The sequence below is a fragment of the Ranitomeya imitator genome, chromosome 4, assembly GCF_032444005.1.
Source record: "Ranitomeya imitator isolate aRanImi1 chromosome 4, aRanImi1.pri, whole genome shotgun sequence".
Classification (NCBI taxonomy): domain Eukaryota; kingdom Metazoa; phylum Chordata; class Amphibia; order Anura; family Dendrobatidae; genus Ranitomeya; species Ranitomeya imitator.
The window spans coordinates 310,198,289-310,214,176 of NC_091285.1; the positions used below are offsets into that span (position 1 = coordinate 310,198,289).

The 15,888-nt window shown below is 39.2% G+C and overlaps 1 protein-coding gene across 2 annotated transcripts in view; it reads right to left on the minus strand.

Annotated features, from left to right (window-relative positions):
• The window catches only part of TFEC (transcription factor EC), a 199,131-nt gene that overhangs the window by 62,967 nt on the left and 120,276 nt on the right, over positions 1 to 15,888 (minus strand). The window contains exons 1-3 of one of the 2 annotated variants that reach the window (XM_069764836.1): positions 10,897 to 10,994; positions 9,374 to 9,616; positions 886 to 981 (exon numbers count right to left, since the gene is read on the minus strand). In XM_069764836.1, the coding sequence (XP_069620937.1) occupies positions 886 to 981; positions 9,374 to 9,616; positions 10,897 to 10,929 (372 nt within the window). In that variant the 5' untranslated portion in view covers positions 10,930 to 10,994. Of the gene's footprint in view, positions 1 to 885; positions 982 to 9,373; positions 9,617 to 10,896; positions 10,995 to 15,888 lie in introns of those variants that run through there. The other variant, XM_069764837.1, reaches the window with a different exon arrangement.

Consider the following 15,888-nt stretch of genomic DNA (forward strand, 5'->3'; position numbering starts at 1 on the left):
TTAAACAGCTTAACTAGAATAACAGGAACAGAATAAGAAGACAACTTAGTCCTTCAAGGACGTGCTCTTTTTAGTTTTTTTAGAGAGCAACATTTGACATTTTTGCTTTAAAAATGCGTTATTAAATGGGTGTGTTATTAGAGATGAGCAGATCACGCAAAATTTAAATTCACCTGTTAGAGTGGATTTTTCCTGGAAATTCCTTTTGTAGAGAATGACTGTCCCTTATTATGATCTTAGGTCTTCACAGACCCCAGAGCAGAATGAGCATAAGATGTGAAAAAGAAAAAACATCCTCATACTCACCTTAAGGCTTCCCTTTTTGGCCCCTTTGCCCTTCACTGGCACATGCCCCATCCTCGCTGAATCTTCTTTTGACGGTTGCAAGTGCTGAAATCCCCAGGTCTCTCATGCTAGGCCAGGACAGTTGGCTCAGAAGAGACCTAGGAGGGTTTTGCACAAGTGAGTAAAAGGTCACGAGGTGATGATGTCAGAACTTGTGCTGTAATCTTACACACTGTGACCTTGAGCGCACCTACACAGATATTAGCACTTGAAATCCGTAGATGTGACGAGGACCAAATAGGCTGGAGAGGTGATTGGTAAGATGAATGTGAGGTTTATTTTAACATTTTGATGGCCTTTACAGTACAGAAGAATGGCATCCAGTGGCTGACATTTTGCTGAATCCACGTGCAAAAGAAAATTTAAAAAATTACAAAAACGAATTACCAAAATTCAGCATTTTGGCAAATGCAGAGTTTTGTAAAATTCTAATAGAATTCAATTCCACACAAATATATTCGCTCATTTCTAGTTATTATAGCACAATGAGACAAGACTTTACATTTTACCACTTATCTTGGTAATGAGTATAACTCTTACATTATTTGGCATTAGCAGCGTAGGTTCTGTGCAGTTCAAGCCGTCATCATTGAAACTTGATTCCAGACTTATTATGTCATCAATAACGTCATCCATCTATTAAAAAATAATCATATGGTGTGATTTAAAGGAAAAATATTTCTTTACATATCAGACATGATCAATACACTTTCATAATCAGTCAGTCATGACTAAAGGTAGAGGATTTTAAAGAATATGGTAGGTCTCAGAGTATACCAATCCTAGAAAGAATTTCTAAAATCAATCCGTGCATCGGATGAAGGTGAGGGATCTTACTGAATCTTTATGCAATAAACTATATATTGCACATGTAAATAAAACAAATTTGCAACTTTCTGCAAGTGCCAAGTTCTTCAATGCTATCCTTATTATAGAACATCAATATTTGATTGATGGGTGTGCAACACCGATCCACTGATACCAATGCCAATGGCGGACGGAAGTTCCCGGAGACTGCCGAAACACATTTCTATATTGCCGCGACCAAGGACTGCAGATTAACACTCGGCTGCAGCCACTATAGTTTTAACAGTTTTGACAGAGCTACTGTGTTTTGTCAGCATCCGATAACCTCCGTCAGTTGATGGCACCAGTAACAACTGATCGATTGACATGTTCAGTTTCGCACCAGTACCATCATAAAGAAAAATAAGTAGTGGCAAACTCCTGTAATCACTGCCACTAATGGGGTTGGTTGTCCGACCACAAAATCCAGATTTTTTTAAGCTAATCTGTGCTGTATTGTAATATACAACACCCCTATAAATTTTGTTTTTTGTTTCTGCCTTTTTGTTTCTGCCTGTCGTTCCTCCTGAATTTCACTTCATTGCCTGCACCAACTTTGCTTACCTGTGGCACTAGAAAATGTGAAAGCTCCCTGTGCTTTATTATCTAACTTCACAGCCAGAGCTTGTACTGCCTGACCTCTGTGTCCAGCACCGCCCTCTGCACACTCACCAGCTGTCAGTAATCTGCCAATGTGTTGACCTCTGTCATCACTCCAGTATTGGAAATAACAGAGCTGTGTCCTGTGTCTGTGGAAAGCAGCACAATCACTACACCCCACACCCCATCCACATTGGTGAATAAGTGAAATCTATTGTCATGCATGTTTGCAAGAGTGGAAGTTACTCAAACGTGTCCGCTCTTTGCCAGTCATTACACTGGCTGCCCATTCATTACAGGATACAATTCAAAGTACTTGTTCTCACCCACAAAGCTCTTCACAGTGCGGCACCCCCTTACATCTCCTCCCTCATTTCTGTCTATCAGCCTAACCGACCTCTTCGCTCTGCAAATGACTTTCGACTAACCTCTGCACTAATCCGTAGCTCTCACTCCTGACTACAAGACTTCTCCCGTGCTGCGCCAATCCTCTGGTATGCTCTACCCCAAGAAATTAGGACCATCCACAATTTGCATAGTTTTAGGCGCTCCCTCAAAGCACATTTGTTCAGAGCGGCCTATCATGTTCCCTAATCAGTTATTTTGCTTGTGTGTAGCCCATTCACTACTTCCATCTATCCCCCACTCCCTGAAAATGGCTGGACCTTCATTGTAAATACATCATTGTAAATACACCCCTGTACTTTGTATTTCCCCACCTCATTGTAGATTGTAAGCTCTCACGAGCAGGGTCATCTTGTGTTGCTTTAATTATTGTATTGTTAACATTGTTACTTATGACTGTTGTGTTTGAAGCTGTTAAACTGTAAAGCGCTGCGGAATATGTTGGCGCTATATAAATAAAGATTATTATTATTATTATTATTATTAAGTAAAAGTAAGTGTGTATATAGAGTGGTGGAAGAGAGTATTTGATCCCTTGGTGATTTTGTAAGTTTGCCCACTGACAAAGACATGAATAGTCTATAATTTTAAGAGTAGGTTAATTTTAACATTGATAGAATATCAAAAATAAAATCCAGAAAATCCCATTGAATAAATTATATAAATTTATTTGCTTTTTGCAGTGAGAAATAAGTATTTGATCCCTCTGACAAAAGCAAACAAAATCAGCAAGGGATCAAATACTTATTTCCCCCACTGTATATACATATAAACCACATAATACACCTTAGCTGCTACAGAACCTAAGTCCATAGTGATGCATCTACATATATACAACATAATACATCTCAGCTGTAGCAGTACCTCAGTCTATAGTGATGTGTGTGTGGATGGAAGGATGATAGGAGAGGGATGGATGCACACAGCATATTATACTCACCTATGTAGGAGCCTTTTCCTTCCTGATTTGTCCAATCAGCTGAGTCATTCCCCTGCTGCCTCATACTGTATGCTGCATTGGAGGCTGGAGCAGGAATGGGAGGGTCTGGCAGAGACTGGGGGTGGTATCTTTTGTGACATCACCAAGTAGTTTCTGCCAGACAGGAAGACTCTAGTCCAGGGGTCCCCAACTCCAGGCCTCGAGGGCCGCCAACAGTGCAGGTTTTCAGGATTTCTTTAGTATTGCATCGGTGGTAATGTGATCATCTGCACAGGTGATGATTCCAACCCCTGTGCAATACTAAGGAAATCCTGAAAACCTGCACTGTTGGCGGCCCTCGAGGCCTGGAGTTGGGGACCACTGCTCTAGTCGGTGAGTGAGCAGCTCCTCCAGAATTAGGAGACAGCTGCTCACATGACTCTGTGATATCTAGGACACCATACAGAATGATGAAAGAGAGTAAATTACAAACTGTCAGCACTCTGTATCTTAAGTACACACACTAATTAAACGGAAAGCCCATACAACCCTTTTAACCCCTTCATGACCCAGCCTATTTTGACCGTAAAGACCTTGCCGTTTTTTGCAATTCTGACCAGTGTCCTTTATGAGGTAATAACTCAGGAACGCTTCAATGGATCCTAGCAGTTCTGAGATTGTTTTTTCGTGACATATTGGGCTTCATGTTAGTGGTAAATTTAGATCAATAAATTCTGTGTTTATTTGTGATAAAAACGGAAATTTGGCAAAAATTTTGAAAATTTCGCAATTTTCACATATTGAATTTTTATTCTGTTAAACCAGAGAGTTATGTGACACAAAATAGTTAATAAATAACATTTCCCACATGTTTACTTTACATCAGCACAATTTTGGAAACAAAATTTTTTTTTGCTAGGAAGTTATAAGGGTTAAAATTTGACCAGCGATTTCTCATTTTTACAACGAAATTTACAAAACCATTTTTTTAGGGACCACCTCACATTTGAAGTCAGATTGAGGGGTCTATATGGCTGAAAATACCCAAAAGTGACACCATTCTAAAAACTGCACCCCTCAAGGTGCACAAAACCACATTCAAGAAGTTTATTAACCCTTCAGGTGCTTCACAGCAACAGAAGCAACATGGAAGGAAAAAATGAACATTTAACTTTTTAGTCACAAAAATGATTTTCAGCAACAATTTTTTTATTTTCCCAATGGTAAAAGGAGAAACTGAACCACGAAAGTTGTTGTCCAATTTGTCCTGAGTACGCTGATACTTCATATGTGGGGGTAAACCACTGTTTGGGCGCACGGCAGGGCTTGGAAGTGAAGGGGCGCCATTTGACTTTTTGAATGAAAAATTGGCTGCACTCTTTAGCGGACACCATATCACATTTGGAGAGCCCCCGTGTGCCTAAAAATAGGAGCTCCCCCACAATTGACCCCATTTTGGAAACTAGACGCCCCAAGGAACTTATCTGGATGCATAGTGAGCACTTTAAAGCCCCAGGTGCTTCACAAATTGATCCATAAAAATGAAAAAGTACTTTTTTTTTCACAAAAAAATTCTTTTAGCCTCAATTTTTTCATTTTCACATGGGCAACAGGATAAAATGGATCCTAAAATTTGTTGGGCAAATTCTCCTGAGTTCACCGATACCTCACATGTGGGGGTAAACCACTGTTTGGGTACATGGTAAGGCTCGGAAGGGAAGGAGCGCCATTTGACTTTTTGAATGAAAAATTATCTCCATCGAATAGCGGACACCATGTCGCGTTTGGAGAGACCCTGTGTGCCTAAACATTGGAGCTCCCCCACAAGTGACCCCATTTTGGAAACTGGACCCCCCAAGGAACTTATCTAGATGACTAGTGAGCACTTTAAACCCTCAGGTGCTTCACAAATTGATCCGTAAAAATGAAAAAGTACTTTTTTTTCACAAAAAAAATTTTTTCGCCTCAATTTTTTCATTTTCACATGGGCAATAGGATAAAATGGATCCTAAAATTTGTTGGGCAATTTCTCCCGAGTACGCCGATACCTTATATGGGGGGGGTAAACCACTGTTTGGGTACACAGCAGGGCTTGGAAGGGAAGGTGCGCCTTTTGACTTTTTGAATGGAAAATTAGCTCCAATTGTTAGCGGACACCATATCGCGTTTGGAGAGCCCCTATGTGCCTATGCATTGGAGCTCCCCCACAAGTGACCCCATTTTGGAAACTAGACCCCCCAATGAACTTATTGAGATGCATACTGAGCACTTTGAACCCCCAGGTGCTTCACAGAAGTTTATAACGCAGAACCATGAAAATAAAAAATAATTTTTCTTTCCTCAAAAATGATTTTTTAGCCTGGAATTTCCTATTTTGCCAACGGTAATAGGAGAAATTGGACTATAATTGTTGTTGTACAGTTTGTCTTGAGTACGCAGATACCCCATTTGTGGGGGTAAACCACTGTTTGGGCGCACGGCAGGGCTCGAAGGGAAGACAAGCCATTTGGCTTTTTAAATGGAAAATTAGCTCCAATCATTAGCGGACACCATGTCGCGTTTGGAGAGCCCCTGTGTGCCTAAACATTGGAGATCCCCCACAAATGACCCCATTTTGGAAACTAGACCCCCAAAGGAACTAATCTAGATGCGTGGTGAGCACTTTGATCCCTCAAGTGCTTCACAGAAGTTTATAACGCAGAGCCATGAAAATAAAAATAAAAATTTCTTTTCTCAAAAGTGATTTTTTTAGCCCGCAATTATTTATTTTCCCAAGGGTAACAGGAGAAATTTGACCCCAATATTTGTTGTCCAGTTTCTCCTGAGTACGGTGATACCCCATATGTGGGGGTAAACTACTGTTTGGGCACATGCTGGGGCTCGGAAGTGAAGTAGTGAGGTTTTGAAAAGCAGACTTTGATGGAATGCTCTACGGGCGTCACGTTGCGTTTGCAGAGCCCCTGATGTGGCTAAACAGTAGAAACCCCCCACAAGTGACCCCATTTTGGAAACTAGACCCCGAAAGGAACTTATCTAGATGTGAGGTGAGCACTTTGAACCTCCAAGTGCTTCACAGAAGTTTATAACACAGAGCAGTGAAAATAATAAATACGTTTTCTTTCCTCAAAAAAAAATTTTTAGCCCAGAATTTTTTAATTTTCCCAAGGGTAACAGGAGAAATTTGACCGCAATATTTGTTGTCCAGTTTCTCCTGAGTACGGTGATACCCCATATGTGGGGGTAAACTACTGTTTGGGCACACGTCGGGGCTCGGAAGTGAAGTAGTGAAGTTTTGAAATGCAGACTTTGATGGAATGCTCTACGGGCGTCACGTTGCGTTTGCAGAGCCCCTGATGTGGCTAAACAGTAGAAAATGGGGTCACTTGTGGAAGTAACCCCATTTTGGAAACTAGACCCCGAAAGGAACTAATCTAGATATGTGGTGAGCACTTTCAACCCCCAAGTGCTTCACAGAAGTTTATAACGCAGAGCCGTGAAAATAATAAATACGTTTTCTTTCCTCAAATATAATTTTTAGCCCAGATTTTTTTATTTTCCCAAGGGTTACAGGAGAAATTGGACCCCAAAAGTTGTTGTCCAGTTTCTCCTGAGTACGCTGATACCCCATGTGTGGGGGTAAACCACTGTTTGGGCACACGTCGGGGCTCAGAAGGGAAGTAGTGACTTTTGAAATGCAGACTTTGATTGAATGGTCTGCAGGCGTCACGTTGCGTTTGCAGAGCCGCTGGTGTGCCTAAACAGTAGAAACCCCCCCACAAGTGACCCCATTTTGGAAACTAGACCCCCCAAGGAACTTATCTAGATATGTGGTGAGCACTTTGAACCCCCAAGTGCTTCACAGACGTTTACAACGCAGAGCCGTGAAAATAAAAAATCATTTTTCATTCCTCAGAAATGATGTTTTAGCAAGCAATTTTTTATTTTCTCAAGGGTAACAGGAGAAATTGGACCCCAGTTATTGTTACGCAGTTTGTCCTGACTATGCTGGTACCCCATATGTGGGGGTAAGCCACTGTTTGGGCACACGTCGGGGCTCAGAAGGGAGGGAGCACCATTTGACTTTTTGAATAAAAGATTGGCTGGAATCAATGGTGGCGCCATGTTGCGTTTGGAGACCCCCTGATGTGCCTAAACAGTGGAAACCCCTCAATTCTATCGCCAACACATCCCTAACCCTTATCCCAACTGTAGCCGTAACCCTAACCACAACCCTAACCCCAACACACCCCTAATCCTAACCACAACCCTAATTCCAACCCAACCCTAACCCTAAGGCTATGTGCCCATGTTGCGGATTCGTGTGAGATTTTTCCGCACTATTTTTGAGAAATCCGCGGGTAAAAGGCACTACATTTTACCTACGGATTTACCGCGGATTTCCAGTGTTTTTTTTTGCGGATTTCACCTGCGGATTCCTATTGAGGATCAGGTGTAAAACGCTGCGGAATCCGCACAAAGAATTGACATGCTGCGGAAAATACAACGCAGCGTTTCCGCGCGGTATTTTCCGCACCATGGGCACAGCGGATTTGGTTTTCCATATGTTTACATGGTACTGTAAACCTGATGGAACACTGCTGCGGATCCGCAGCGGCCAATCCGCTGCGGATCCGCAGCCAAATCCGCACCGTGTGCACATAGCCTAATTCTAAAGGTATGTGCACACGCTGCGAAAAACGCTGCAGATCCGCAGCAGTTTCCCATGAGTTTACAGTTCAATGTATACCTATGGGAAACAAAAATCGCTGTACACATGCTGCGGAAAAACTGCACGGAAACGCAGCGGTTTACATTCCGCAGCATGTCACTTCTTTCTGCGGATTCCGCAGCGGTTTTATTGCAGCATTGGCCATGGCTGGATTGTAATATTTCACCAGTTTTTTAGGTGAAATATTACAAATCGCTCTGATTGGCAGTTTCACTTTCAACAGCCAATCAGAGCAATCGTAGCCACGGGGGGGGGGTGAAGCCACCCCCCCCCCCTGGGCTAAACAACCACTCCCCCTGTCCCTGCAGGCTGGGTGAAATTGGAGTTAACCCTTTCACCCAGCCTGCAGGAGCCCAATCCGGCCATGACGCATATGCTGCGTCACAGGTCGGATTGGCACGGGTTTTCATGACGCATACGCTGCGTTAAAGGTCGGGAAGGGGTTAAGAAAGAACTGTCATTTCATGCTGAGTAATGTTAGACCCCATGCTTTTATTATTGAACATGTAGGGAAAACAAGCTGACTTACATAACCACTAATCAAACCTCTTCCGCATATCCTGTCAAAAATAATTTAACATGTAAAAATGATCACAACATAAAACTTAGATTATGGGGCTTCTTTCATATCCTGAGCCACCTTTGACTTGGTAAGCTAGCTAAGCTATTAAAATTGCTTGCAAATTATGCACGATTTGTTTCTTTTTGTCAGTTTAATTAATATTCAAATATCTTACACTTATTTATGAATATTTTTTGGTGGATAACATTAAAAATGTAACATGATTCACTGAATATATAATGAGGTGCAAAAATCCACTGGTTTAAACTAAAAGCCAAATGATGACCAGTAACCCTTTTATTTGTGTTCTAAAGTTTTATACACTAAAAGATATTTTTAAGCAAGTTTTCCTTCCAGTGCAAAGTATAATAAAATCAGTGGAAATGTTATATTAATAATTAATATGACTTTATTCACAATTGGAAAAGAGGGGATCTTCAAAATACTGTTTACAAATCATGAACTCAGCAAATCGTATCTACTATCATTAATAACTAAACTAGTACAAACTAACTATGTAAATTGAAGAACTTTCCAGCTATTGCTCAGCAGTTACTAGAGAACTACTTAATGAAAGGAACAATGTAAATGTTTTGGTTGGTGATGGACCAAACATTTTCAGTCTATCAATCTAATGAGGACTAGGCAAATTATTTATAAATGTCAACATAACGCTATAAGATGGTTCCAATCGCTCCGGCCACAAAAGACCAATGACATGCGCTGGTGAACCTTATTAAAATCATAGTTTTGCCAAGTAAGTGTAAAAAAGCAATGTGTGAACTGCAATATAGCATTTAAGCATTAAATAATAGACTTTCTATACATTTTGACCCAATGAAGATGTAAATCAATTTTACTTTTTCTAAATTAAAAAATAAATTATACTGAGTCCAAAAATTATCTTAAATATTGGAAACACAATGATCGAAATGTACTCAGGGTATTGAGAGTTGATCCTTGTTACCTCATTTTCATGATTGTTCCCCACAGTTAGTATTTTCGACACGGTGCCATTTGGGGTACAGCTTTCGGCCACAGGAGACATATGTCCATTCCGTAGAGGTGGAGTTATTCCTGGAGGTTGGGCATGTGAATAGGAAAGAGCTTGTGATGAAAATTTAGTTCCGATTGTTAAATATTGTTTTATTTGGTGTCTTTGCGATTGTTGCAAGTGATACTTTGTTGAGTTGTCCAGGTGCGTTTGAACCTAAAATACAAAATAATAATGTATCTTTAATACCAGCTAGGATAAAGTTTTGTAAAAGTTATGTGATATAATAACAGCTCTGATGTGTACACATGTTAAATATTTAGATGAGAGAAGCTGCATGTAGACTTTTTACTTTATTGACAAAAAATGCTCGCTAGGGGAGATTGTGCAGCTGAATGCAATAGAACCTTAATATAAATTGTCTTAAAAATTAGCAGGTATGGCTTACTGTGAAGTTATTCTATGTTTTGTTTAACACACTTTACGTCCACCTCAAAAGTAAAAATAAAAAATAGAGAAAGAGGTATAGTTTAGATGCATTGTAAAAGGAATCAAATTTAATAAAGAGATACGGGACACTATTTTTTGTTGCAGAGTTTTGGTGACCATGTATGCCAGGTAGGTGTATAACTTTGTAAATAACTTAAACATATAATAATAATAATCTTTATTTATATAACGCTAACATATTCCGCAGCTCCTTATAAATCAACAGGTCATACACAAAAGTCATAGGTAGCAAAGCTAAAAATAATGCAATAACTAAAGCAAAATAACGACGACCCTGCTCGTAAGAGCTTACAATCTACAATCCTCATATGTTATGAGCTATATGTAATTCTGCATCCGAGGGGACTATTGATAAATCTCGTTTAAACTCATTTGATAAGATTTTCAGAAGTATTGCATATATATAATATGCAATATTAAGAAATATATATATATAATATATATATATATATATATATATATACATATATATAAAGATATATATATATATACATATATATATATATATATATATATATATATATATATAGTAAAGCATCATTAAAGCTTAAAATATCAATCAATATTTTGATACCACATCACATACAAATATTGTGATTTCTATAGTAATGCACATCAGGCAATAAAAGTGCATGAGTTCCCAAAATAATAATATTATTATTATTATTATTATTATTATTACTACTAGTACTACTACTACTACTACTACTACTACTAATAATAATAATAATAATAATAAAAAGTATAATAATATTACTATTATTGCTATGATTATTATTGTTATTATTTCAATAAAACCAATTAAAAAAGCAAGCATTTGGACTGATAAATAAAATAGCTGAAGTATTGTGAACACATTTCCAGAAAAAATCTCATTAATAATATTAGCTCCATTATCTCATGTGTTTCTTAATCAAAATTAAAAATAATAAACTCTAGGTTAAAATGTCTTAGAAAGTGTAACATCTCTAATCTCTACTCCTTACCTCATAGTATGAACAGTCAGCTAAATGAGGCATTTTCAGCAGATATCACAGTTCAGTGCTAGCGACAGAGGTACCAACCACACTGTCCTCTGGAGGTTGCAGATCAATAGGGACAATGTTTGAACTCAGTAGGACTTTATAATCTTACTGAGCATGATAAAGGATCTAATTGGCTACGAGGAAGCCATCCTTTGATTGCAAAGATTGACAGATACTTCAAATAGCTCTGCTTCTTGTAGATGTCACATTCCTTTAATTTAACCACGACAGGAATACTAGATACGGCATAAACTGTATTGTCAATTGAGTCTTGCATCTTTAGTCCAGTGGGGCTTTCTCAGTGGTTAATTACAAACTTGTAGTAATAAATTCCTCTCAAGTGCCCCATGTGTGAGTATTTTTAATATGCTCTTAATTATCATCAGTAGTAATGCTTGATTTACAACACATATTTATCTCTCTGCTGTGCTCTAATTATACAATCCATTTAGAATTCCCCTAACATACATTAACATGCAGCAGTAATCCACATGAAGTATTTGCATATAAATTAAGCATATTTTGTCATCACTTTGTGCTAGTTATTTGGCTTTTTACATCTTAGTTATCTGACATTTTTACTATTACTTAATTATCCCTATAAAAATGAAGAAAAAATATGAACAAATATATGAAGGCTGCACTCTCCTATTAGAAATGCAATGCATGTGTAATGGTATAATTATTTAACAGTCAAACATGCACTTTTTACTGAATATATTAATAATTATTACAGTAAAAAAATGTTTTCTAATTTAAGGATAACTTTTTTTCAATAAAGCAAGTAAATTAAAACAGAGAAGAATGTAAAAATCTAATAGAATAAATATTTTGCTTTTTTTTTGCTTTTTATACATTATATTTATTTGTGACATATTATATATTAGGTTTTTTTTAACCCCTTTACCCCCAAGGGTGGTTTGCACGTTAATGACCAGGCCAATTTTTACAATTCTGACCACTGTCCCTTTATGAGGTTATAACTCCGAAACGCTTCAACGGATCCTGGTGATTCTGACATTGTTTTCTCGTGACATATTGTACTTCATGATAGTGGTAAAATTTCTTTGATAGTACCTGCGTTTATTTGTGAAAAAAACGGAAATTTGGCGAACATTTTGAAAATTTCGCAATTTTCAAACTTTGAATTTTTATGCAATTAAATCACAGAGATATGTCACACAAAATACTTAATAAGTAACATTTCCCACATGTCTCCTTTACATCAGCATAATTTTGGAACCAATTTTTTTTTTGTTAGGGAGTTATAAGAGTTAAAAGTTGACCAGCAATTTCTCATTTTTACAACACCATTTTTTTTTAGGGACCACGTCTCATTTGAAGTCATTTTGAGGGGTCTATATGATAGAAAATGCCCAAGTGTGACACTATTCTAAAAACTGCACCCCTCAAGGTGCTCAAAACCACATTCAAGAAGTTTATTAACCCTTCAGGTGTTTAATAGGAATTTTTGGAATGTTTAAATAAAAATGAACATTTAACTTTTTTACACAAAAAATTTACTTCAGCTCCAATTTGTTTTATTTTACCAAGGGTAACAGGAGAAATTGGACCCAAAAAGTTGTTGTCCAATTTGTCCTGAGTACGATGATACCCCATATGTGGCAGTAAACCACTGTTTGGGCGCATGGGAGAGCTCGGAAGGGAAGGAGCGCTATTTGACTTTTCAATGCAAAATTGACAGGAATTGAGATGGGACGCCATGTTGCGTTTGGAGAGCCACTGATGTGCCTAAACATTGAAACCCCCCACAAGTGACACCATTTTGGAAAGTAGACCCCCTAAGGAACTTATCTGGATGTGTGGTGAGCACTTAGACCCACCAAGTGCTTCACAGAAGTTTATAATGCAGAACCGTAAAAATAAAAAATCATATTTTTTCACAAAAATTATATTTTTGCCCCCAATTTTTTATTTTTCCAAGGGTAAGAGAAGAAATTGGACCTCAAAAGTTGTTGTCCAATTTGTCCTGAGTACGCTGATACCCCATATGTGGCAGTAAACCACTGTTTGGGCGCATGGGAGAGCTCGGAAGGGAAGGAGCGCAGTTTGACTTTTCAATGCAAAATTGACAGAAATTGAGATGGGACGCCATGTTGCGTTTGGAGAGCCACTGATGTGCCTAAACATTGAAACCCCCCACAAGTGACACCATTTTGGAAAGTAGACCCCCTAAGGAACTTATCTAGAGGTGTGGTGAGCACTTTGACCCACCAAGTGCTTCACAGAAGTTTATAATGCAGAACCGTAAAAATAAAAAATCATATTTTTTCACAAAAATTATATTTTTGCCCCCAATTTTTTATTTTTCCAAGGGTAAGAGAAGAAATTGGACCTCAAAAGTTGTTGTCCAATTTGTCCCGAGTACGCTGATACCCCATATGTGGCAGTAAACCACTGTTTGGGCGCATGGGAGAGCTCGGAAGGGAAGGAGCGCCGTTTGACTTTTCAATGCAAAATTGACAGGAATTGAGATGGGACGCCATGTTGCGTTTGGAGAGCCACTGATGTGCCTAAACATTGAAACCCCCCACAAGTGACACCATTTTGGAAAGTAGACCCCCTAAGGAACTTATCTGGATGTGTGGTGAGCACTTTGACCCACCAAGGGCTTCACAGAAGTTTATAATGCAGAGCCATAAAAATAAAACAAAATTTTTTTCCCACAAAAATTATTTTTTAGCCCCCAGTTTTGTATTTTCCCTAGGGTAACAGGAGAAATTGGACCCCAAAAGTTGTTGTCCAATTTGTCCTGAGTACGCTGATACCCCATATGTGGGGGGGAACCACCGTTTGGGCGCATGGGAGGGTTCGGAAGGGAAGGAGCGCCATTTGGAATGCAGACTTAGATGGAATGGTCTGCAGGCGTCACATTGCGTTTGCAGAGCCCCTAATGTACCTAAACTGTAGAAACCCCCCACAAGTGACACCATTTTGAAAAGTAGACCCCCTAAGGAACTCATCTTGATGTGTTGTGAGAGCTTTGAACCCCCAAGTATTTCACTACAGTTTATAACGCAGAGCCATGCAAATAAAAAATATTTTTTTTTCCACAAAAATTATATTTTAGCCCCCAGTTTTGTATTTTTCCAAGGTTAGCAGGAGAAATTGGACCCTAAATGTTGTTGTCCAATTTGTCCTGAGTACGCTGATACCCGATATGTGGGGGGGAACCACCGTTTGGGCGCATGGGAGGGCTCGGAAGGGAAGGAGCATCATTTGGAATGCAGACTTAGATGGATTGGTCTGCAGGCGTCACATTGCGTTTGCAGAGCCCCTAATGTACCTAAACAGTAGAAACCCCCCACAAGTGACCCCATATTGGAAACTAGACCCCTCAATGAACTTATCTAGATGTGTTGTGAGAACTTTGAACCCCCAAGTGTTTCACTACAGTTTATAACGCAGAGCCGTGAAAATAAAAAATCTTTTTGTTTTCCCACAAAAATTATTTTTTAGCCCCCAGTTTTGTATTTTCCCAAGGGTAACAGGAGAAATTGGTCCACAAAAGTTGTTGTCCAATTTGTCCTGAGTACGCTGATACCCCATATGTTGGGGTAAACCCCTGTTTGGGCACACAGGAGAGCTCGGAAGGGAAGGAGCACTGTTTTACTTTTTCAACGCAGAATTGGCTGGAATTGAGATCGGACGCCATGTCGTGTTTGGAGAGCCCCTGATGTGCCGAAACAGTGGAAACCCCCCAATTATAACTGAAACCCTAATCTAAACACACCCCTAACCCTAATTCCAACGGTAACCCTAACCACACCTCTAACCCTGACACACCCCTAACCCTAATCCCAACCCTATTCCCAACTGTAAATGTAATCTAAACCCTAACCCTAACTTTAGCCCCAACCCTAACTGTAGCCCCAACCCTAACCCTAACCCTAGCCCTAACCCTAGCCCTAACCCTAGCCCTAACCCTAGCCCTAACCCTAGCCCTAACCCTAGCCCTAACCCTAACCCTAACCCTAGCCCTAACCCTAGCCCTAACCCTAGCCCTAACCCTAACCCTAGCCCTAACCCTAGCCCTAACCCTAGCCCTAGCCCTAACCCTAGCCCTAACTCTAGCCCTAACCCTAGCCCTAGCCCTAACCCTAGCCCTAACCCTAGCCCTAATGGGAAAATGGAAATAAATAATTTTTTTTTTATTTTTCCCTAACTAAGGGGGTGATGAAGGGGGGTTTGATTTACTTTTATAGCGAGTTTTTTAGCGGATTTTTATGATTGGCAGCCGTCACACACTGAAAGACCCTTTTTATTGCAAAAAATATTTTTTGCAATACCACATTTTGAGAGCTATAATTTTTCCATATTTTGGTCCACAGAGTCATGTGAGGTCTTGTTTTTTGCGGGACGAGTTGACGTTTTTATTGAAAACATTTTTGGGCACGTGACTTTTTTTTGTCGCTTTTTATTCCGATTTTTGTGAGGAAGAATGACCAAAAGCCTGCTATTCATGAATTTCTATTGGGGGAGGCGTTTATACCGTTCCGCGTTTGGTAAAATTGATAAATCAGTTTTATTCTTCGGGTCAGTACGATTACAGCGATACCTCATTTATATCATTTTTTTATGGTTTGGCGCTTTTATACGATAAAAACTATTTTACAGAAAAAATAATTATTTTTGCATCGCTTTATTCTCAGGACTATAACTTTTTTATTTTTTTGCTGATGATGCTGTATGGCGGCTCTTTTTTTGCGGGACAATATGACGCTTTCAGCGGTACCATGGTTATTTATATCTGTCCTTTTGATCGCGTGTTATTCCACTTTTTGTTCGGCGGTATGATAATAAAGCGTTGTTTTTTGCCTCGTTTTTTTTTTTTTTTTCTTACGGTGTTTACTGAAGGGGTTAACTAGTGGGACAGTTTTATAGGTCAGGTCGTTACGGACGCGGCGATACTAAATATGTGTACTTTTATTG